Source organism: Scyliorhinus canicula, chromosome 3 (genome assembly GCF_902713615.1).
Source record: "Scyliorhinus canicula chromosome 3, sScyCan1.1, whole genome shotgun sequence".
NCBI lineage: Eukaryota > Metazoa > Chordata > Chondrichthyes > Carcharhiniformes > Scyliorhinidae > Scyliorhinus > Scyliorhinus canicula.
In genome coordinates, this window is record NC_052148.1 from 8,360,949 (window position 1) to 8,385,268 (window position 24,320).

At 50.5% G+C, this 24,320-nt stretch overlaps 1 protein-coding gene across 1 annotated transcript in view; it reads right to left on the reverse strand.

The window, feature by feature from the left end:
* LOC119963601 overlaps positions 1-24,320 on the reverse strand; it is a 27,231-nt gene extending 2,911 nt beyond the window's left edge. The window contains exons 1-5 of the mRNA XM_038792933.1: positions 24,153-24,320; positions 23,910-24,068; positions 17,587-17,696; positions 13,714-13,790; positions 8,424-8,502 (exon numbers count right to left, since the gene is read on the reverse strand). Coding sequence (XP_038648861.1) covers positions 8,424-8,502; positions 13,714-13,790; positions 17,587-17,696; positions 23,910-24,068; positions 24,153-24,180 — 453 coding nt within the window. The 5' untranslated portion in view covers positions 24,181-24,320. The remainder of the gene's footprint in view (positions 1-8,423; positions 8,503-13,713; positions 13,791-17,586; positions 17,697-23,909; positions 24,069-24,152) is intronic.

Here is a 24,320-nt window from a genome sequence, read left to right on the forward strand (position 1 = left end):
GGGGTGAGGGTGAAGCCATGCCCAATAGTGGCAATCTTCGGGGTATCGGAGCAGCCAGAGTTACACATGGGGAAGGGGGCCAACGCCCTTGCTATCGCTTCCCTAATCGCACGCCGGAGAATCCTGCTCGGCTGGCGATCGGCAGCACCACCCAAAGCTGCAGACTGGCTCGCTGAACTCTCGGAATTTCTCTTGAGAAGATTAAGTCCTCTATCCGAGGGTCAGAGGAAGGCTTCCTGGATACTTGGGGGCAGTTCATTGGCCTGTTCCGAAACCTGTTCGAGGGGGGGGGGGGGGGGGGGGGGGGGGGGGGAAGGGGGGATATCAAAGACCGATCCAGAGGGCAGCAAAATGTACGGACAGTTAGTCAAAACAAACCTCTCTGTAAAATAAAGCAAAATAGCACGGGCAAGAAAAATGTAATGTATATAAGTTACAACTGTTTATAAATATGAGAAAAGCCAATGAAAAGATTTTTTTTTTAATTCAAAGATTTTTTTCCACTGCCTTTTGCAGAAGAGAGTTCCAGAGACTAACGATCCTCTGAGAGAAATATCTCCTCATCTCCGTCTGAAATGGCAATGCCTTCTTGTTAAACAGCAACCCCTAGTTCCCAGATTCTCCCACAAAAGGAAACATCCTCTCCACATCCACCCTGTCAATACCCATCAGCAGCTTCTATCTTCCAATCCAGTCACATCTTACTCTTCTAATGGATACAAGACGGGCCTGACCACCCATTCTTCAGAAGACAACCCACCCATTCCAGCTACTCGTCCAGGAAACCTTCTCTGGACTGTTTCCAATGCATTTACAGCTTCCTTAAAAAAGACCAATACAGCATTTACTCCACATGTGGTCTCACAAGTGCCTTGCCAATTATATATATTACAAGAAGTTGATGTCTTCACACTGACCCCTGTGGCACCAGAATATGCCTACTCTCCGTTTCCTGTTAGCTAGCCAATCTTGTATCCACGCCACCATGTTACCCACGGAAATACCAGCTTTAATATTCTGCAGTAACCTCTGAAATGAAATGAAATTGAAAATGGCTTATTGTCACAAGTAGGCTTCAATTAAGTTACTGCGAAAAGCTCCTAGTCGCCACATTCCGGCGCCTGTCCGGGGAGGCTGGTACGGGAATTGAACCGTGCTGCTGGCCTGTCTTGGTCTGCTTTAAAAGCCAGCGATTTAGCCCAGTGTGCTAAACCAGCCTCTAAAAAGCCTTTATCAAAGCCTTCTGAAAATCGGTGGACAGTACATCCACTAGTCCCCCTTTGTCCACAGCACATGTGACTCCTTCAAAGAACTCCAATACATTGGTTAAACATGTTTTCCTGTTCACAAAACTCTGCCAGATTACCTTGAATGTTTCTACGTGCCCTGCTATAGTTTCTGAAATAAATAGTGTAATGAACTCCAATTAGCATTATTGGTTGGCCAATTGGAGTATGAGCTCCCTCAATGATAGCTCATTGAGGGGGGGCCCATATAAGCACCTGTGTGGGCTTTGTGAGCCAGTCTTAAGTTGACTGGAATGTTAGCAGCACCGTTAGGAGCTGCTCCTGTATATAGTTATTGCAAATAAATATTGGTGTGGTGACGAGACTCCTGCCTCCTGTGGATTATTACAAATAGCCTTTACCATTTTCTCGATGACTCACATTCGGCTGACTGACCTGCAATTTCCCACTGTCTGCCTCCCTCCCTTTTTGAATAATAGTTATTATCTTCCAACCTCATGGAACCTTCCTCGGATCTCACGAATTTTGTAAAATTAAAGTCAATGCATCAGTAGGCTGCTGCTTTGAAGATGTTGGGATAAAGCCCATCAGGACCCAGGCAGGGATTTGTCAGCCCACAGCTCGAACAATTTGCTCAGTACTACTCCCCTAACGATTGTAATGTTCCTGAATCCTCCTCCCCCGCCCTTGCTCTTCCTGAAGTAACGGGGGTGGTGTCCTGAGCAGAGACTTTCCGAATCTTGCCATTTATAATGGCTGGTGGTTGCGATGCAATCACTGAAACTTCTGGGACTTTTATGAGTAGATTGGCATTACCATAGAACCGATGAGATTTGTGTTTGCTTTTATTGTAATATTTGATATTTTTATTAAAAGGCTTTTGTAAAATGAAAAAAAAAAATGACAGTTATTTCTGGGATGTAACTTGCATCCTCTATAGTGAAGACCGATGCAAAATATCTTTTCAATTCAACTCCTTATTTTCCATTACTAACTCCCCACACACACTTTCTGTCGGACCAATGCAGACAGACAGACTCTCGGTGGTTGTGGCAAGGACTAAACAACATAACGGGCTACAAAGCGAAGCCGAGCAGTATCTCTGGCAGCAGCGCACCCCTCCCCGATGAACTTAATGCATTCTATGCTCGGTTCGAGCAGGTAACCAACAATCCGCTGTCGAGTGCCCCAGCAGCCCTTAATTCACCCGTACTCACCATCACAGCTTCCGAAGTCAGATCGGCCTTCCTGAAAGTGAATCCATGGAAGGCGATGGGCCCGGACGGGATCCCTGGTCCTGCACTCAGAGCCTGGGCGGACCAGCTGGCAGAGGTATTCACAGACATCTTTAACCTATCCCTACTCCACTCCGAGGTCCCCACCTGCTTCAAGAAGACTAGCATCATACCGGTACCAAAGAAGAACCAGGCAACGTGCCTCAATGACTACCGCCCGGTGGCCCTGACGTCAGTTGTAATGAAGTGCTTTGAGAGGCTGATCATGAAGCGCATCACCTCCATACTCCCGGAACGCCTTGATCCACTTCAATTCGCATACCGTCGCAACCGGTCCACATCAGATGCCATTTCCCTGGCCCTACACTCATCCCTAGAGCATCTCGAAAACAAGGACTCCCACATCAGACTCCTATTTATTGACTACAGCTCCGCCTTCAACACCATAATCCCGGCCAAGCTCATATCAAAGCTCCAAAACCTAGGACTTGGCTCTCCACTCTGCAACTGGATTCTTGACTTTCTGACCAACAGACCACAGTCAGTAAGAATGAACACCAACACCTCCTCCACAATAGTCCTCAATACCAGTGCCCCGCAAGGCTGCGTACTTAGCCCCCTACTCTACTTTATGTACACACACGAATGCGTGGCAAAATTTGGTTCGAACTCCATCTACAAGTTTGCTGACGACACGTCCATAGTGGGCCGGATCTCGAATAACGACGAGTCCGAATACAGGAGGGAGATAGAGAACCTAGTGGAGTGGTGTAACGACAACAATCTCTCCCTCAATGCCAGCAAAACTAAAGAGCTGGTCATCGACTTCAGGAAGCAAAGTACTGTACACACCCCTGTCAGCATCAAGGGGGCCGAGGTAGAGACTGTTAGCAGTTTTAAATTCCATGGGGTGCACATCACCAAAAATCTATCCTGGTCCACTCACGTCGACGCTATCACCAAGAAAGCACAACAGCGCCTTTACTTCCTCAGGAAACTAAGGAAATTCGGCATGTCCACACTAACCCTTACCAACATTTACAGATGCACTATAGAAAGCATCCTATCGGGCTGCATCACAGCCTGGTATGGCAACTGCTCGGCCCAGGACCGCAAGGAACTTCAGAGAGTCGTGAATATCGCCCAGTCCATCACACGAACCTGCCTCCCATCCATGGACTCCATCTACACCTCCCGCTGCCGGGGGAAAGCGGGCAGCATAATCAAGGATCCCTCCCACCCGGCTTACTCACTTTTCCAACTTCTTCCATCGGGCAGGAGATACAGAAGTCTGAGAACATGCACGAACAGACTCAAAACAGCTTCTTCCCCACTGTCACCAGGCTCCTAAACGACCCTTTTATGGACTGACCTCATTAACACTACACCCTGTATGCTTCATCCGATGCCAATGCTTATGTAGTTACATTGTATATCTTGTGTTGCCCTATTATGTATTCTCATGTATTTTCTTGAATTTTGTTTAATTCCTTTTTCTTCCAATGTACTGAATGATCTGTTGAGCTGCTCGCAGAAAAATACTTTTCACTGTACCTCAGTACACGAGACAATAAACAAATCCAATCCAATCCAATCCAATCCAATGCTCACTTTGTTAACTCTTTTCTTCTTTAAATATTTATAGAAACTCGTACGAACAAGGTTTATATTTCGAACTACCTTTCTCGTTATCTAACTACTCATCCAGGCTGCCTTTACCCATCTGATTTATCCAGTCTATGTGAAGATTTCCAATGACTATCTCTGACAAGCTCCCACTTTTTTTATAATAATCTTTATTAGTGTCACAAGCTTACATTAACACTGCAATGAAGTTACTGTGAAAAGCCCCTAGTCGCCACATTCCGGCGTCTGTTCGGGTACACTGAGGGAGAATTCAGAATGTCCAATTCACCCAACAGCCCTACCATGTGACTCCTGTTCGGGGGCCTGTACACCACTCCCTGCCTGTCTCAATTCACATCTTGGTTTCCTGAAATGCGCCATTGTGTGAATTCCATCATTAACAGAGCCACCCTCTCCTCCTTTTCCAGCATACTGCCCTTCCTAAATGTTAACGCATCCTCTGTAATCCTCTGTCTCTGTAATGGCTATCGGATTGTACTTATTTATTTCTATTTTCACTCTCAGTTCATCTGTTTTGTGACAAAGGCTGCATTCATTCAGATAGAAATCCTTTAATTTTATCCTTTTATTATTTTCATAACCTCCATCCTTACTTGCTGATGCACCCTTAACTTTGTACCCTCTGTCCCTTCCTGCCACAGTTTGTTTATCATTTCCCTTATTGATAGCTTTCACTGACACCTCGTACCTTTCTTTAATTCATCACATCTTCTAACTATTATTGGGCGGCTAATATAGCCATGATCAGGAAGTGGGTGGGGGGGGGGGGGGGCTGGTCAGCATGGGTGCGTATGGAGGCGGCTTCATGCAAGCGAACCAGTCTGGGGGCATTGGTAACTGCGCCTCTGCCGTTCCCGCCAGCACGGTAATCCACCAGCCCCGTGGTGGTGGCGGCCCTGAGAGTCTGGGGCAATGGAGGAGATATGTGAGATCAGAGGGAGCATCGGCCTGGTCCCCAATCTGTAATAATCACCAGTTTGCCCCGGGAAGTATGGATGGGGGGTTCTGGATATGGCGGAGAGCAGGGATTGAGAGGATGGGGGATATGGAGGGGAGCTTTCCGAGTACGAGGGCGCCGGAGGAGAAGTTTGGGTTGGCGAGGGGAAACAAATTCAGGTATCTGCAGGTGCAGGACATCCTACTTAAACAGGTGTCAACCTTCCCGCTCTTACCGCTAAGGGGGATTCAGGACAGGGTAGTTTCCAGAGGGTGGGTAGGAGAAGGGAGAGTGTCGGACATTTATAAGGAACTAATGGGGTCAGAGGAGACGCAGACCGAGGAGTTGAAGCGCAAGTGGGAGGAGGAGCTGGGAGGAGAGATAGAGGATGGTCTGTGGGCGGACGCGTTGAGTAGAGTCAATGGGACTGCAACATATGCCAGGCTCAGCCTGATACAATTCAAGGTCGTTCCTTGCTCTGCCCAAGACCGCAAGAAACTACAAAAGGTTGTGAATGTAGCCCAGTCCATCACGCAAACCAGCCTCCCATCCATTGACTCGATCTATAATTCCCGCTGCCTCAGGCAGCCAGCATAATTAAGGACCCCACGCACCCCGGACATACTCTCTTCCACCTTCTTCCATCAGGAAAAAGATACCAAAGTTTGAGGTCACGTACCAACCGACTCAAGAACAGCTTCTTCCCGGCTGCCATCAGACTTTTGAATGGACCTACCTCGTATTAAGTTGATCTTTTCTCTGCACCTTGCTATAACTATAACATTATATTCTGCAGTCTCTCCTTCCTTCCCTATGTACGGTATGCATTGTTTGTCCAGCATGCAAGAAACAATACTTTTCACTGCATACTAATACATGTGACAATAATAAAGCAAATCAAATGAAAGGCTAGCGGGTGTCGGCAGGAAAGTGGTGTTGAGGATGCAGACAGATCAGCCATGATCCTATCAAAAGGCGAAGCAGGCTCGAGTGCCTTAACCCTGCATCTAATTTGCGTGCATGTCTTTGCACTGCTGCTCGGGCTAGCTCAGATGCAGCTGAAGGTGATTGGGCCTCGGAGATGACCCTGAAGGGCTTCTGCAGCAATGATCTATTATTGGCCACCAACAACCACAGCCAACTTCGCTTGTGCTCGGCATGACTCCGACCAGCAGAGACTTTCCCCCCTCTTACCCATCAACCTCAATTTTGCTCGGGCTCCATGAGGCCACACTCTGTCAAACTCTGCCCATGTTTGAGCCAAGGCTGTAATGAGGTGGGGAGCTGAGTGGCCCTGGCAGAACCCAAACTGAGTGTCTGTGAGCAGGTTATTGCTGAGTAAGTGCCGCTCGATAGCCCTGCTGATGATCCTTTCCATCACTTTGCTGATGATGGAGAGGAGACTGACTGGGTCTGATGCCCAGACTGGGATTGTACCCAATTGAGGCTCTTTTCGAATTAAGGGGCAATTTTACATGGTCAGTCCACCTAACCTGCACATCTTTGGGTTGTGGGGGTGAGACCCACACAAACGTGGGGGAGAATGTGCAAACTTCACATGGACAGTAACCCGGGCTGGGATCGAACTCAGGTCCTCAGCGCTGTGAGGTAGCAGTGCTAACCACTGCGCCACCGTGTCACTCGAGCGCAGAGATTGAAGAGTTCTACAGATTACATAGATCAGGAGACCATGGAGGGACATTATAAAGAATACCTAGATACGTTAGGTCTTAACTATCCAAGGAAAGAGAAAGATAGTTTAAGAGGCATACGCTGTGGTGGCACGGTAGCACAGTGGTTAGCACTGTTGCTTCACAGCACCAGGGTCCCAGGTTCGATCCCCAGCTTGGGTCACTGCCTGTCCGGAATCTGCACATTTTCCCCGTGTCTGCCTGGGTTTCCTCCGGGTACTCCGGTTTCCTCCCACAATCCCGAAAGATGTGCTCGTCAGATCATTTGGACATTCTGAATTCTCCCTCTGTGTACCCGAACTGTGAATCACCCGAGGAAGGAGCCGTGCTCCGAAAGCTAGTGATTCGAAACAAACCTGTTGGACTTTAACCTGGTGTTGGAAGACTTCTTACTGTATTTGTAAGTGGATTTTGATCTGAGATGGGTTTTGCCTGATTGAAGATAATATGCTCGCAGTTTGGAGTTAAAGGGTGAGGTTCTCCGCAAATGCGGAGAATCGTAAAGGCTGCCGTGGGACAGGCTGTGACCCACGGCAGCCTTCGCGCCCACTTTCGGGACCCGTTTCTCCCCCCGGGCGGGTCTAGGAGCCGGGTCCCAGGCATCCCGGCGGCGCGGCCTCGACGACGGTCGTCAAGGCTGCACACCAAGCGTCATGCCGGATGACGAGTACACTGACGTCAGCTGCGCATGCGCAGGTTGGACATCGCCAACCCGCGCATGTGCGGTTGGCGTCTTTTCCCTCAGCCGCCCCGCAAGACGTGGCGGCTTGATCTTGCGGGGCGGCGGAGGGAAAAGAGTGCGTCCGTTAGGGACGCCAGGCCCGCAATCGGTGCCTGGCGCCCATTTCACGACGGCAGCAAGCAGGTGTGTTTGCTGCCGTGAAGAAATGGGCGTGAAGGCCCGGCCGCTCGGCCCATCGGCCTGGAAGAATCGCTGCTCGTCGTAAAAAACGGCGAGCAGCGATTCGTGGCGTGGGGCGGGCGTGAGGGGGGGGCAGAATAGCGGGAGGGCATGAAAAATGACGGGAGGCCCTCCCGCTATTCTCCCACCCGGCGTGTGGGGGGGGGGGGGGGGGGGGAGAATCGCGTCGAAAGTATTTCATTTTATTGTTAAGCATTGTTTAACTGGTAATTAAGAGCTATTTCTTGTATGATGTTAAAGGTAGTTTAATCCTGTATCCGTAATAAAGTTTGTTTTAAATTACCATATCCCTATTTGTGTGTGGAATTACTCCTGGAACAAGGTATCCTTTCCTCATAGTCTTAAAAATTAAATAAAATATTGGGGTTTCTGTCGTAACTTAGTGACTGTTGGGTTCTGGTCCAAGGTCATAATAAATCTCAATGTTGGTCATGGGCTCTCCGTTTAATTCAGATTCCATAGCCCCTTGGCCTCTCGTGGTTAAGAACAGCATTGAGACAGGATGCAATGTTCTCATTGCTGAATATGTTCTGACACTCAGCGCTTGGGAAAGTGTCTGAGGAGTAGGGAGTGGGGTGAAGTAAAGGAGTGACCCTGGGAGCCATGAAGCTCCATAGAATCATTATCCACTGGAGAGGTGGGGAGGAAACAGCAGAGAAATGGAAGAGCAAATTCTGTCCACGTGCACTGTATTTAAAAATCAATTGACTTCAGTCTGTTTTCAGTCGGCAAGAGATTGCTCACCCGTTCAGTGTCCTTCTCTGTCATTAGTGTCCCATTCGAATCATAGTATGACACCTGGAACCCTCTCGGTAAGAGGAACCTGTGGGGAAAGAAAGCAGAAAAGAACAGAAATAGAGTGAATGGCAGAGTGACACACTGTGTGAAGCTGTGACTGAGGGACTGAACCAGGAATACCATCCATCCGGAATATCACCATCCATCCGGAATATCACCATCCATCCTGAATATCACCATCCATCCCGAATATCACCATCCATCCGGAATATCACCATCCATCCTGAATATCACCATCCATCCTGAATATCACCATCCATCCCGAATATCACCATCCGTCCCGAATATCACCATCCATCCCGAATATCACCATCCATCCTGAATATCACCATCCATCCGGAATATCACCATCCATCCCGAATATCACCATCCATCCTGAATATCACCATCCATCCTGAATATCACCATCCATCCTGAATATCACCATCCATCCCGAATATCACCATCCATCCGGAATATCACCATCCATCCTGAATATCACCATCCATCCTGAATATCACCATCCATCCCGAATATCACCATCCATCCGGAATATCACCATCCTTCCGGAATATCACCATCCATCCGGAATTTCACCATCCATCCCGAATATCACCATCCATCCTGAATATCACCATCCATCCTGAATATCACCATCCATCCCGAATATCACCATCCATCCTGAATATCACCATCCATCCCGAATATCACCATCCATCCCGAATATCACCATCCATCCGGAATATCACCATCCTTCCGGAATATCACCATCCATCCCGAATATCACCATCCATCCTGAATATCACCATCCATCCCGAATATCACCATCCATCCCGAATATCATCGTCCATCCTGAATATCACCGTCCATCCCGAATATCACCATCCATCCCGAATATCACCATCCATCCTGAATATCACCATCCATCCTGAATATCACCATCCATCCGGAATTTCACCATCCATCCTGAATATCACCATCCATCCCGAATATCACCATCCATCCTGAATATCACCATTCTTCCTGAATATCACCATCCATCCCGAATATCACCATCCATCCGGAATTTCACCATCCATCCTGAATATCACCATTCTTCCTGAATATCACCATCCATCCCGAATATCACCATCCATCCGGAATTTCACCACCCACATCATAAATTTCCAATTTGTCCCGTGTCTCACACATTAGCGTCCCAGATACCATTTGTCCCATATCGCCAGGATAATAGGAAGGCTGCTCAGACTCTCCTCTTACCAAGGCCTGAACACCTTTAGTGTGCGTGTCTGTGTATGTGTGCAGCAGTGTGTGCATCTGTTTGTGTGCATCTGTTTGTGTGTGTGTGTGTGTGTTTGTGTGTGTGTGCAGCTGTGTGTGTGTGCATCTGTTTGTGTGTGTGTGTGTGTCTGTCTGTATGTGTGTCCCACCACCCCAGTCTCACCAGTATACTAAGACTGGCATCTACCCGGCAATGTGGAAACTTGCCCAGGTGTGTCCTGTAGACAAGAAACAGGACAAATCAAACCCAGCCAATTACCGCCCTGTCAGTCTGCTCTCCACCACCAGCAAAGTGATGGAAGGGGTCATCAACAGGGCTATCAAGCGGCACTTACTCAGCAATAACCTGCTCAGACACTCAGTTTGGGTTCTGCCAGGGTCACTCAGCTTCTGACCTCATTACAGCCTTGGTTCAAACATGGACAAAAGACCTGAATGCAGAGGTGAGGTGAGTGACTGCCCTTAACATCAAGGCAGCATTTGACCGAGTGCGGCATCAAGGAGCCCTCGCTAAACTGGAGTCAATGGGAATCAGGGGGAAGCCTCTCCGCTGGTTGGAGTCATACCCGGCACAAAGGAAGGTGGTGGTTGGAGGTCAACCATCTCAGCTCCAGGACATCACTGCAGGAGTTCCTCAGGGTAGTGTCCTCGGCCCAGCGATCTTCAGCTGCTTCATCAATGACCTTCCTCCCATAATAAGGTCAGAAGTGGGGATGTTTGCGGATGACTGCACAATGTTCAGCACCATTCACAACTCCTCAGATAATGAAGCAGTCCATGTCCAAATGCAGCAAGACCTGGACAATATCCAGGCTTAGGCTGACAAGTGGGAAGTAAAATTTGTGCCACACAAGTGTCAGTCAATGACCATCTCCTACAAGAGAGGATCTAACCATCGTCCCTGACATTCAATGGCATTCCCATCGCTGAATCCCCACAATCAACAACCTGAGGGTTACCATTGATCAGAAACTGAATTGGACCAGTCATATAAATATTTTGTTGAAACAAATTTAGAGTATCCAATTCATTTTTTCCAATTAAGGGGCAATTTAGTGTGGCCAATCCACCCACCCTGCACATCTTTGGGTTGTGGGGGGGGGGGCCCACTCCCTATAAATATTACAATACTGTGGCTGAAAAAAAATTAGAAAAAAGATGATAATACTGTGGCTACCAGGGCAGGTCAAAGACTAGGAATCCTACAGAGAATAACTCACCTCCTGACTCCCCAAAGCCAGTCCACCATCTACAAGGCACAAATTGGGGCGGGGTTCTCCCCTACCCGGCGGGGCGGGGGGTCCCGGAGGAGCGGAGTGGCGCCAACCACTCCGGCATCGGGCCTCCCCAAAGGTGCGGAGAATACCTTTAGGGGCCAAGCCCTCACATTGAGGGGCTAGGGCCGTGCCGGGGAGGTTGGCGCCATGCCAACTGGCACCAAAACCGGCGCCAATGGCCTTTGACACTCGCCCCCTGGCATCGGGTTGGCCGAAAGGCCTTCGCCGGTTCGTGCATGCGCGCTGGGGGATTCTCTTCCACCTCCGCCGTGGTGGAGGCCGTGGCAGCGGCGGAAGAAAAAGAGTGGCCCCACGGCACTGGCCCGCCCGCCGATCGGGGGGCTCAGATCGCGGGCCTGGCCACCGTGGGGGCACCCCCCGGGGTCCGATCGCCCCGCACCCCCCCCCCCCCCAGGACCCCGGGGGCCCGGTCGTACCGCCGATCCCGCCGCCACCAGAGGTGGTTGAAACCACGGCGGCGGGAGAGGCCTCCCAGCGGCGGGACTTCGGCCCATTGCGGGCCCGAGAATCGCCGCGGGGGGCTCGCCGATCGGCAGGCCGTGATTCCCGCCCCCACCAATTCCCGGGTGGCGGAGAATTCCGGCCACGGCGGGGGCGGGATTTTCGCCGGTCCCGGGCGATTCTCCGACCCTGCGGGGGGTCAGAGATTTTGCCCCAGGAGTGTAATGGAACACTCCCCACTTACCTGGATGAGTGCAGCTCCAACAAGAAGCTCAACATCATCCATTTATTGCCCATCCCTAGTTACCCTTCAGAAGGTGGTGGTGAGCTGCCTTCTTGAACCGCTGCAGTCCATGTGGCGTAGGTACACCCACTGTGCTGTTAGGGAGGGAGTTCCAGGATGTTGCCCCAGTTACAGTGCAGGAACGGCGATATATTTCCAAGTCAGGGCGGTGAGTGACTTGGAGGGGACCCTCCACTGTGTGAGGTTCCCAGGTATCTGCTGCTCTTGTCCTTCTAGATGGTAGTGGTCGTGGGTTTGGAAGGTGCTGTCTAAGGAACCTTGGTGAGTTACTGCAGTGCATCTTGTAGATGGTCCACACGGCTGCCACTGTGCATCGGTGGTGGAGGGTTTTTTGAATGTTTGTGGAAGGGGAGCAATCAAGCGGCTGCTTTGCCCTGGATGGTGTCGAGCTTCTTGAGTGTTGTTGGAGCTGCACTCATCCAGGCAAGTGGGGAGTATTCCAGCACACTCCTGACTTGTGCCTTGTAGATGGTGGACAGGCTTTGGGGAGTCAGGAGGTGAGTTACTCGCCGTAGAATTCCTAGTCTTTGACCTGCCCTGGTAGCCACAGTATTAATATGGCTAGTACAGTTCAGTTTCTGATCAGTGGTAGCCCCCAGGATGTTGATTGTGGGGGATTCAGCGATGGTAATGCCATTGAATGTCAGGGGGGCGATGGTTAGATCCTCTCCTGTAGGAGATGGTCATTGCCTGGCAGTTGTGTGGCGCGAATGTAACTTTCCACTAATCAGCCCGAAAGACGTGCTGATAGGTGAATTGGACATTCTGAATTCTCCCTCCGTGTACCCGAACAGGCGCCGGAATGTGGCGACTAGGGGCTTTTCACAGTAACTTCAATGCAGTGTTAATGTAAGCCTACTTGTGACAATAATAAAGATTATTATTATTAGTCAGAGTGAAGAGGTATGAAGCTGACTTGCGGGTGAATTTGATTTAAGTGAGGGAGATTTGCTCACTGCCATCCTCACTCCCACGTCCACCAGTATCCCAGTGGCAGTACAGAGGCCAGACCGCTGGAGGTAGAACAGGCCACAGTGGATGACCCGGGTGTCTTCAGTGTCTTGTCCTGTTCTTCGTGCCCCACAACACTTTGCTGATTCTGCCTTCCAGCCTGTTGAACCTATTTGTGGCTTCCTCCGCTCTGCCTGCCAGGAACGGACATCACCTGCTCAGGTAGGCAAACCCTGTCTCACCAAGTGCTTATGCCCACGGGCATCCCTCACCCTGGTTTAACCCTCCCGTCGAGGCGGTTTTCAGGCGTGTAGCCGCTATTGTGTGCAAACAGCTCCGTGGAGCTGAGTGACAGGTGGGGTCCGATGCAGGCGATTCGCTCTGAGAATAACACAAAGTGATCCCCGACAGAGGAACCAGCGCCAACCGTGGTACCCCCCACACTCCAGCCAGCATCAGTAAAGAGGGTCTTTATCAGCTGGTGTACCAGTCAGCAGCAGTGTGTGAGATGTTGCAGGTGCCTTCAGCTGACAAGGATGCAGATATCTGAAGTCGCAGTCTTCTTTGCCACTGGCTCTCAATCATCTTCAGGTCTTTTCATCTGTCCCCATAGAGATGCATTCAGCATGTTGCCTCCTTCTCCATTGTGCCCCTCATCCCCTCCCTCTGGCCACCCAATGCTTGGCTCTCTGCCCTTCCTGCGAAGGATGCTCTCCTCATCTCCCAGGGCCACTAATTCTCAGAGTGAAGCATTTAATTTCTAGCTGGAAACTTCTTGGTGCTCCAGTAGATTCTGAATAACGAGACCCATGTGATGCCAGGATAGAGGCTTTTCTAGCTGAGCCTTTCGGACAGACTGCCCTCCCATTTAAACGGCAGCTTCTTACCGACCCCTATATGCAGGGAAGAGTAAACTTTAACATAAGCCTAGAATGTTGGTGAAGCTTCTTATTCTTCCTCAATCGAAGCAGGATCTACTCACCTACTTCTACTGAGGTCCAGCATTACGTCCTTTCCCTCCAACTCCACCAAGATGCTGATGTGCTCTGGGTATTTCCCCTGCACAGGACACAAAGGGATACAGGTTAAAGAAGCGTCCATACTTCTTCAAAGGCAGAGGGCGGGTCTGACAGCCCTGCCAGCTGGTCCTGCCAAAGGTGGCTCCCCCCTGTGGTGGGAGGTTCCCTGGTGGCTGGATTGGCGATCCATGCAAAACACTGTAGACATCAGAGGAAACAGAAGATCCAGCCGACAGCCAGAGGGGATCCGCCAACTGTCGTGAACTTTTTAAAAGTGTCCTGTGGTTTGTAGGTATCGCCGGCGAGACAGTGCTCATCCTTAATTGCCCTTGGTAAGGCACTGCCTTGAACTGCTGCGGACCACATGATGTAGACACTACCACAGTGTTGTTCGGGAAGGAGTTCGAAAATATTCACTTGACAAAAATGAAGGAACAGCGACACGTTTCCAATTCATGATAAGGTATGGAAGCAGAATTAGACCATTCGGCCCATCGAGTCTGTTCCGCCATTCTATCATGGCTGATATGTTCCTCATCTGCTACCTGCAATGTTACAGATCAAGAGCTGGATTGATGCTGTGGAATTGGAGGGAACACGCAGGGGGGTAGGGCTCGAGTGTGCCCTCCCCCCCCCCACCCCTTCTTGGAGGTTAAGGTTGTGCGTTTGGAAGGTGTGCAAGAAGCCGCGGCAAGTAGTTGCCACGCACCTTCTTGTGGTACACACAGAAAACAATGGTGCATTTATGGTGGGGGCGGTTCATGTTGAAGTGGATGGAGTGCCAATCATGTGGCTGCTACGTTATGTATGCCACAGGGCATGGTTGGCGGATCGTTAGCAAAGTATCTATAATATTGGACTTCATTAATTAAAGCACGTGGTAAGGATGTGCTGGAGCTTTCCACTGGCTGTCGGCTGGATCTTCTGCTTCCACTGATGTCTGCAGTGTTTTGCATGGATCGCCCAATCCCGTCAGCGTTGGTGAGGCCACGGCTTTACATTCCTGTCAATGTTTAATGCTCCAGCCACTGTTTCCAATAACTGACGCAAGGGAACAAAGGGACAAGTCAGATTAAATGTAAGAAATTCAGAACAGATAGCAGCAGTGTTTTATGCTGAGGCCTGTCAGACTTTGCAATGCTGTATTGGAGAGAGTGAGTAACGCAGAGATCATTTCCTGGATTATCATCACTCTGTCCAACTTTGAATACAGGTGGGTGAGATTTCTAAATGATGGTGTGGACTCCCCTCCCTCACCCCCTTGTCTATGGGGTTAGACCATTTCGGACAGCGATGAGGAATGATTTCTTCACCCAGAGAGTGGTGAGGCTGTGGAATTCACTGCCACAGAAAGCAGTTGAGGCCAAAACATTTGTATGTTTTCAAGAAGCAGTTAGCTGTGGCTCTTGCGGCGATGGGGATCAAAGGATATGGGGGGGGACGGGATTGGGCTATTGCGTTGGGGCAGCACAGTATCGCACTGGTTAGCACTGCTGCCTCAAGGTGGCAACGACCCGGGCTCAATCCCAGCCCCGGGTCACTGTCAGTGTGGAGTTTGCACATTCTCCCCGTGTCTGTGCGGGTCTCACCCCCACAACCCGAAGATGTGCAGGCTCGGTGGATTGGCCACACTAAATTGCCCCTTAATTGCAAAAAAAGAAGTGGGGACTCTAAATTGGTTGATCAGCCATGATCACAGTGTGCTAAACAGCTGGCTTGCAATGCAGAACAAGGCCAGCAGCGCAGGTTCAATTCCCGTACCAGCCTCCCCGAACAGGCACCAGAACGTGGCGACTAGGGGCTTTTCACAGTAACTTCATTGAAGCCTACTCGTGACAATAAGCAATTATTATTATTAATGAATGGCAGAGCAGGCTGGAAGGGCCGAATCATAGAATCATTGAATTGACAGTGCAGAAGGAGGCCATTCGGCCCATCGAGTCTGCACCGGCCCTTGGAAAGAGCACCCTACTCAAGCCCACACCTACAGCCTATCCCCATAACCCATAACCCAGTAACCCCACCTAACCTTTTTGGACACTAAGGGAAATTTATCATGGCCAATCCACCTAACCTGCACGTCTTTGGACTGTGGGAGGAAACCGGAGCACCCGGAGGAAACCCACGCACACACGGGAAGAACGTGCAGACTCCGCACAGACAGTGACCCAAGCCGGGAATAGAACCTGGGACCCTGGAGGTGTGAAGAAACTGTGCTAACCACTGTGCTACCGTGCCTTCTCCTCCTCCTGTTTCTATGTGGTCATGTAGATCCCCAAGTAATTTCCATGGAGTTGAGCACATTTTAGGAGATGTGGTTCACAGCATCTCAGAGCATTCCTAAACAATGGGGGAAACCTGGCCTGTAGTCAGAAACGTTTGACAAGTAAGTCCAAAAGTAGTTGACAATGTCACATATCATAACATACTGCTGTGCAATTTACAAAAGTGTTCATACAGTAATGAATGATAGGGATGTGTTGAGAGGGTGAAGTGTTTGTTAAATTGATCAGCATTGTAAGGGTGTTCAGAAGCATGAGAGTGCTCTCCTGCACTAAACAGTATGGTGATTTTAAAGTGTTAATTTCCTCCTGTCATTCATCTATTTTTTTCATTTGCCGATCTTAACAGGCCATTTGAGCCTTTTGAAACAATCAGACAGTCGTACTACTTCAAAACAATTAATTTATTCAGCTCCAGAGGATTTCTTGACACAGTAATACTTAGCGAGCATTTAGGGGCTGGTCTAGCACACTGGGCTAAATCGCTGGCTTTTAAAGCAGACCAAGGCAGGCCAGCAGCACGGTTTAATTCCCGTAACAGCCTCCCTGAACAGGCGCCAGAATGTGGCGACTAGGGGCTTTTCACAGTAACTTCATTTGAAGCCTACTCGTGACAATAAGCCATTTTCATTTCATTTTCATTTATTATCCATCTCTAACCGCCCTTGTGAAGGTGGTGCTGAGCTGCCTTCTTGAACCACTGCAGTCTAAGGTGTAGATACACCCACTGCGCTGTTAGGGAGGGAGTTCCAGGATTTTGACCCAACGACAGTGAAGGAACGGCCGATATATTTCCAGGTCGGGATGGTGAGTGACTTGGAGGGGAACCTCCAGGTGGTGGGGTTACCAGGTATCAGCTGCTCTTGTCCTTCTAGATGGTAGTGGTCGTGGGTTTGGAAGGTGCTGTCTAAGGAGCATTGGTGAGTTGCTGCAGTGCATCTTGTAGATGGTACTCACGGCTGCCACTTTCGTCAGTGGTGGAGGGTTTGAGTGTTTGTGGAAGGGGAGCAATCAAGCGGGGCTGCTTTCTCCTGGATGGTGTCGAGCTTCTTGAGTGTTGTTGGAGCTGCACTCATCCAGGCAAGTGGAGAGTATTCCATTACACTCCTGACTTGTACCTTGTAGATGGTGGACAGGCTTTGAGGAATCAGGAGGTGAGTTACTCGCCGTAGAATTCCTCGTCTTTGACCTGCCCTGGTAGCCACAGTATTTTCTGGCAGGTCCAATTCAGTTTCTAGTTAGCCCTCAGGATTAGCGCTGATAATGCCTTGGGATGTCAAGGGCTGATGGTTAGATTCTGTTTTCTCGGAGATGGTGATTTCCTGGCACTTGTGTGGCACAAATGTTACTCGGAGGGATTGAAACATGCAGTTCTGGGAAAGAGGAATTTGGGAGACAGCAATATGTTCAAAAGTTTAGGAGGAGAAAGGAAAGTTGGAGAACCATTACGTGCCTATGCACAGGAACAAGTTGGATCATTTCAAAAACAGGGTGAAGTAACAGGCTGGCTTGAGTTGATGCGATCAGCCTGTAGAAAGCTGTCAGATTAATTACCTGTGGTGGTAGGGACACACTCCGCTTCCGATTCCCTGCTGAAACATGTGGGAATACAAACTTGTAATTCCTCAGTTCTCCAAGCAGCCTTTCCTGAAGAAATCGATAACCTGTGTGAAATACAAAGACAGGATTTCATGGCATTTCGGAGCAAAGTAACAGGAATGCTGAAAATCGGAAACCTGAACAGAAAATGCCAAGGACTCTCAGTGGATCCGACATCACCTGTGGAGAGAGAGGGAGAACGGTTAACCTTCCAGCTCATGAAACGGGAATATTAGAAATGTCACAGGATTTAATCCAGACAGGGAAAGCTGGGGTGGGAAAAGGAGGCAAGAAGAAGCAGGAACGTCGGTGTGGGTGTGGGAGAACGGCTAATATTGTACCCTTGTTGCAGAAGTAAGGAAGGGGTAGCCCGAGCTACTTTGGCCATTCGGGACGTCTCAGTGATGGGCAAATTATTGGAAAACCTTCTGAAGGACAATATAAATTGTCACTTAGATGGGCGGCCAATCAAGGACAGTCGGCAAGGATTTGTTACGGGAAGGTTGCATCTGACTGACGACTGTTTTTTGTTTGAGGAGGTGAACTGTGATGGCATTTGATTTACTGCATTTGGATTTTAGCAAGGTTTCTGATGAGGTCCCACATGGTTGACTGATCAGAAAGCGAGCAGTCGGCACAAAGCAAAGGTCAATGGTTCAAGCTGAATTGGAGGCTCCCATTAACTGGCTAACCCTGGCTGACTTGATGGGCCAAAGAGCCTCCTCCTGTGCTTTATTGTTCCACATATATCTAAACTTGTCACCCTTGTGCATTTTCTCAGGGCCTGTCTTTTCTGACACAGTGCGGCCATAATAGCTGCAACAAGGCTGTTGGAAGGTGTGACTGTTAATGGCATTGTCGATGCTCTTCAGCAGCTCTGGGCCTTGGGGGCTGGTCTGAAGACAGCTCCTTGTCTGTAAGAGCCCGGGCGCAGTGGTGGTGGTGGGAGCATGCTTTTTATGAAGTATTTAATCCATCACGGCATGATTTCCTCTCTCACACCCCATTACTAAATGGGCTTTCTGAAGCTGTATTCATAACTATAATGTTCTTGTTCTCACACATTACCCCAGAATGAATTATTAGCGAATTTAACCCCCCCCACCTCCCCATTGTCAGTGATGAACTTTGTCGGTGGCCCCCTGTCCGGTTTCTGCCCAGTTTTCCATTATCATCCCACAGTTATTTTCTTTTCTTTACTACATATAATCGTCGATTGACTAAACCCCGTTGCCAAGTCTACAAAGTGTAAAACGAATATGTTCCTTTCTTAACCCATACCTTAGTATCCACAGCGACTACTTCATTATCGGGGCAGCACGGTAGCACAGTGGCTAGCACTGTTGCTTCACAGCGACAGGGTCCCGGGTTCGATTCCCGGCTTGGGTCACTGTCTGTGCAGAATCTGCACGTTCTCCCCGTGTCTACGTGGGTTTCCTCCGGGTGCTCCAATTTCCTCCCACAGTCCCGAAAGACGTGCTGTTAGGCGAATTGGACATTCTGAATTCTCCCTCCGTGTACCCGAACAGGTGCCGGAATGTGGCGACTAGGGGATTTTCACAGTAACTTCATTGCAGTGTTAATGTAAGCCTACTTATGACACTAAAGATTATTATATTAAAATCTCTCTCGGACATACTGACTGTGGTTTGTGATGATGCTCCTCAATAGTTCTTACATTTATCAATCTATCACTGATCTGTTCGATAAGTTTGATATATTACCCACATCCCTGAGCAAAATGTTGAATCTTTGAGGAGACGGATGGGAAATTGCCGATGCAAATTTAAGATAATCAACTTTTTATCTTCCAAACACCCGGGGGCGAGATTCTCCGCAAATGCGGAGAATCGTAAAGGCTGCCGTGGGACAGGCCGTGACCCACGGCAGCCTTCACGCCCACTTCCGGTGCCGATTCTCCCCCCGGGCGGGGCTAGGAGCGCGGCCCCGTGCGTCACGGCGGCTGACGCAGCCGATGATGTTGGCCGCGCATGCGCAGGTTGGACAACGCCAACCCGCGCACGCGCAGTTGCCGTCTTTTCCCTCAGCCGCCCTGCAAGACGTGGCGGCTTGATCTTGCGGGGCGGCGGAGGGAAAAGAGTGCGTCCGTTACGGATGCACAGCCCGCGATCGGTGGGCACCGATCGCGGGCCCATGCCCCCCTTGGCACGGCCGTGGTACTGCTGTGCCAATCGGGCCCCCAGATGCCCCAAACGGGCATCTGGCGCCCGCTTCACGACGGCAGCGAGCAGGTGTGTTTGCTGCCGTGTTGAAACGGGCGTGAAGACCCGGCCGCTCGGCCCATCGGCCTCGGAGAATCGCCGCTCGCCGTAAAAAATGGCGAGCGGCCATTCGTGCCGTGGGTCAGGCGTGGGGGGGAGAATAGCGGGAGGGCGTGAAAAATGTCGCGAGGCCCTCCCGCTATTCTCCCACCCGGCGTGGGGGGCGGAGAATCACGCCCCTGCTCTCTGATGTATGAAATGAAATGAAAATCGCTTATTGTCACGAGTAGGCTTCAATGAAGTTACTGTGAAAAGCCCCTAGTCGCCACATTCCGGCGCCTGTCCGGAGAGGCTGGTACGGGAATCGAACTGTGCTGCTGGCCTGCTTGGTCTGCTTTAAAAGCCAGCGATTTAGCCGAGTGAGCTAAACCAGCCCCTAGGCTGTGCCTCTCAAAGACTGGCACTTCAGATCAAACGGCATGTCCCTTCTCAATGAGCAACCCACAAACCGTATCCAAGCAACCCATGCTTGCAAAACTCAAAACACACTGTCCAACAGTACATAGAACATAGAACAGTACAGCACAGAACAGGCCCTTCGGCCCTCGATGTTGTGCCGAGCAATGATCACCCTACTCAAACCCACTTATCCACCCCATACCCTTAACCCAACAACCCCCCCATTAACCTTATTTTTTAGGGCACTAAGGGCAATTTATCATGGCCAATCCACCTAACCCGCACATCTTTGGACTGTGGGAGGAAACCGGAGCACCCGGAGGAAACCCACGCACACACGGGGAGGACGTGCAGACTCCGCACAGACAGTGACCCAGCCGGGAATCGAACCTGGGACCCTGGAGCTGTGAAGCATTTATGCTAACCACCATGCTACCGTGCTGCACAGTAGATGTGATTCCATGATTCTAGTTGCTGGAGTTCATTTGAAGGATTTCAACGATTTCATAGCACAGAATTTAGAAAGCAGTGGTCTAATTGGACAAAGTCAGCATGGATTAATGAAAGGAAAATCAGGCTTGACAAATCTACTAGAATTCTTTGAAGATGTAACTAGTAGAGTTAACCAGGGAGAACCGGTGGATGTGGTTTATTTAGACTTTCAGAAGCCTTTTGACAAGGTCTCACAAAGCAGATTACTGTGAAAAGTTAAGGCGCATGGGATTATGGGTAGTGTCTTGAGATGGATAGGAAACACCAGTTGCTGAAAGTAAGCGCGCAGGTACAGCCGGCAGTAAAGAAGGCAAATGGTATGTTGGCCTTCATAGCCAGAGGATTCGAGTACAGGAATAGAGATGTTTTACTGCAATTGTACAGGGCATTGGTGAGGCCACACCTGGAGTACTGTGTGCAGTTTTGGTGTCCCTATCTGAGGAAGGATGTTCTTGCTATGGAGGGAGTGCAGCGAAGGTTTACCAGGCTGATTCCTGGGATGGCGGGACTGTCATATGAGGAGAGTTAGGATTATATTCATTAGAGTTTAGAAGAGTGAGAGGGAATCTCATAGAAACTTATAAAATTCGAACAGGATTAGACAGGGCAGATTCAGAAAGAATGTTCCCGATGGTGGGGGAGTCCAGAATTAGGGGCCATAGTTTGAGAATAAGGGGTAAAAATTTTAGGACTGAGGTGAGGAGAAATTTCTTCACCCAGAGATGGTGAATCTGTGGATGCGTCTCCTGCAGGAAAATCACCTCTGCTCTACGTGTGTGACACCAGGAATCGCTTAACCGGCCCATTTAGCTGCAGACATTCCACATTCTGATTCTCACTGGAGGCTTCCACCTCCCCTCCTCCTGCCCCCCGTATGGCGGGCTTGACCTTCTCCATAGTGTGCGGACGAATAGGACGAGCTCAGGATACTTTGTGCTGCATCGGGGGGCAAGGCAGGGGTGCCCGCTCCCTCTGTTGATTTATGCTCTGGCGATAGAGCCATTGGCAATGGTACTGAGGGCATCAAGGGGTTGGAAAGGGATTGAGCGTGGAGGGGCTGAGTACAAAACCCTGACCAATCCCGAACCGACCCAGCATCTCCAACAGATATTCCCACTCCACCCGATCAAAACCCTTCTCCGCACAAATTGCCACCACTACCTCTACCTCCTGCCCCTCCAAGGGCATCATAATGACATTGAGGAGCCTGCGCCCATTTGCCGACGGCTGCCACCCCTTCGCAAACCCCGTCTGGTCTTCCCCTATCACCCCCGAGACACAGTCCTCTACCCACGACGATAACACCTTCACAAACAACTTTGCATCCACATTCAGCAGCGATATCGGCATTACGACCCACACTGCACCAGGTCCTCATCTTTCTTCAAAATCAGCAAAATGGATGCTTGTGACAATGGGGAGCTCCCCTTGCCCCTCGCCTCTTTGTACGTCCCCACTAGCAGAGGCTCCAGCTCCACACCAAACATCTTATGATACTCTGCTGGGAACACGCAGGCCCTGAGGCCTACCCTGCCTGCATCAAACCAGCGCCATCCATCTCCTCCCTCAGCCCAATCGGAGCCTCCAACCCCACGACACCTTCCCTACCTCCACCCTACGACCCGTTCAAGAACCGCCTCATACCCTCCCCTCCAGCAGAGCCTCCGACTCATAGAACCTTCTGCAAAAGGCCTCAACACTCCATTCACCCCTTCTGGGTCTGACACCACCTTGCCCCTCTCATTCCGCTCCCGACTAATCTCCCTCGTCGCTGTCTGCTTCCTCAATGGTGCACCAACATCCTACTTGCCTTTCCCCCATAATCGTACACTGGGCATTTGTCCCATCACCTTCCCCGTGGCACCAAACCAAAGTCCATCTGGTGCCTCTGCCTCTTCTTCAGTAACAACTCCACTGGTGCAACCGAATACCTCCCATCCACCCTCAAAATCCACCAGCCTCATTCTCTCCTCCTGTTCCATCCACTCCCTGTGCACCCAGATTGAGATAAATTTGCCTCTGACGACCACCTTCAATGCCTCCCACAACATGGAGGCCGAGACCTCCCCCGTACCATTCCGCTCCACATACCTTTGGATGGCAGCCCCCACCCTCTCACACTCCCCTTCAACTGCCTACAAGCCCACATTCAACCAGCACTGCGGCTGCTGGGCCTCCCTTTGAACCACCGCCAATCCACCCAGCGCAGCGCGTGGTCACAGACCTCGGGCTGCACTCTCCGTTTTGGAGACTGTGTCCCCCACGCCGTTGGGAAAACTGTGTTTTTTCACGGCAGGAAAACTGTCATCAAAAGGCCACAGATTCACAGCCCTGCTGGGGGCTGGCAGGGAGCCGTTGTGAATCTCGCAGCTCCAGCTGCCGATACGGCCCCCCCTCCCACCCCTGCACTTCCGGGTCAGAGGTCGCGCTTGCGAACGCGGTGGCCTCCAGCGGCCGCCCCGTGCTCCATGGCGGACTCAGCCCGGGTACATGGACCGCCGAAATAGTGGCCCGCATCGGCCTCTGGCGCGCCCCGGACCTCCCGCACACAGTGCCCCCAGCCACAAATGTAGACCCCCCTGCCCGCAGATCGGCCCTCCCCCGACTGTGACGGCCCCGGACTGGGTCTGAAGCCGCCTCGCGAGGATCGCATACGGCTGGGACCATGAGAGTCCCACGCCGTCGGGAATTAGGCCGGTCGGGGAGGGAGCATCGCCGGGCGGGCTTCAGGCAATGGCGTCTGGCGGTGGATACTCGGTGCGGCCTACTCCATGAGCACGCCAATTTTCGGGAGGGCGGAGAATTGGAAAACCGACGCCGGTGCCGAATTTGCCGCCAAAACGGATTCTCCACCCTGTCGCTGGACACGAATCCGGCGTCGGGGAACGGAGAATCCAACCCCACAATCTCCGAATACTCCAAATTTTCTTTGCTGTAACCATTCAACGATTGTTCTGTTTGGTCTGGACAGTAAGCCCTGTACCTGCTGAACCATACCAGTGCTGTAACCCCTGAACTCTACTGACCTTTAGAGGACCCACCGATCTCGGTATTTATGAACGAGTACAAAATAGTGAGGCTAAAACCATGAGTTTTCTCCCTCACCTGAATCAGTTCCTTGTCCAGTTGAAGAAATTGCTTTAATGTGAGAGTGCCGTTCAGCTCCTGGTGGATGATCGATGGGCCTGGAGCTGGGGGCAGTTATTGATGTGCCACTTCTGAACGTTATCGTGTCATCGTCCGCACTCCCTTCAATCTCTGCTGCTGAACGATTTAAAACCCAGCACCAGGTCAGAAATACCAGACACACATTGCGGGCAAACATTGCGAATAATCACAAGCCTTTACCCTCCAGCTCACAGCTCCCTCCCTTCATTAACACCGATTTCTCTGCCTCTCCTCCTCGTCAATCTCTCTTTCCCTCTCCGAGTTACCCTGTCCTTCATTCTCTGTCAATCACTCTGTTTCTGACTCTGTGCCAGCCTGTGATTCATGTCAGAAATAACTTTGTAACTG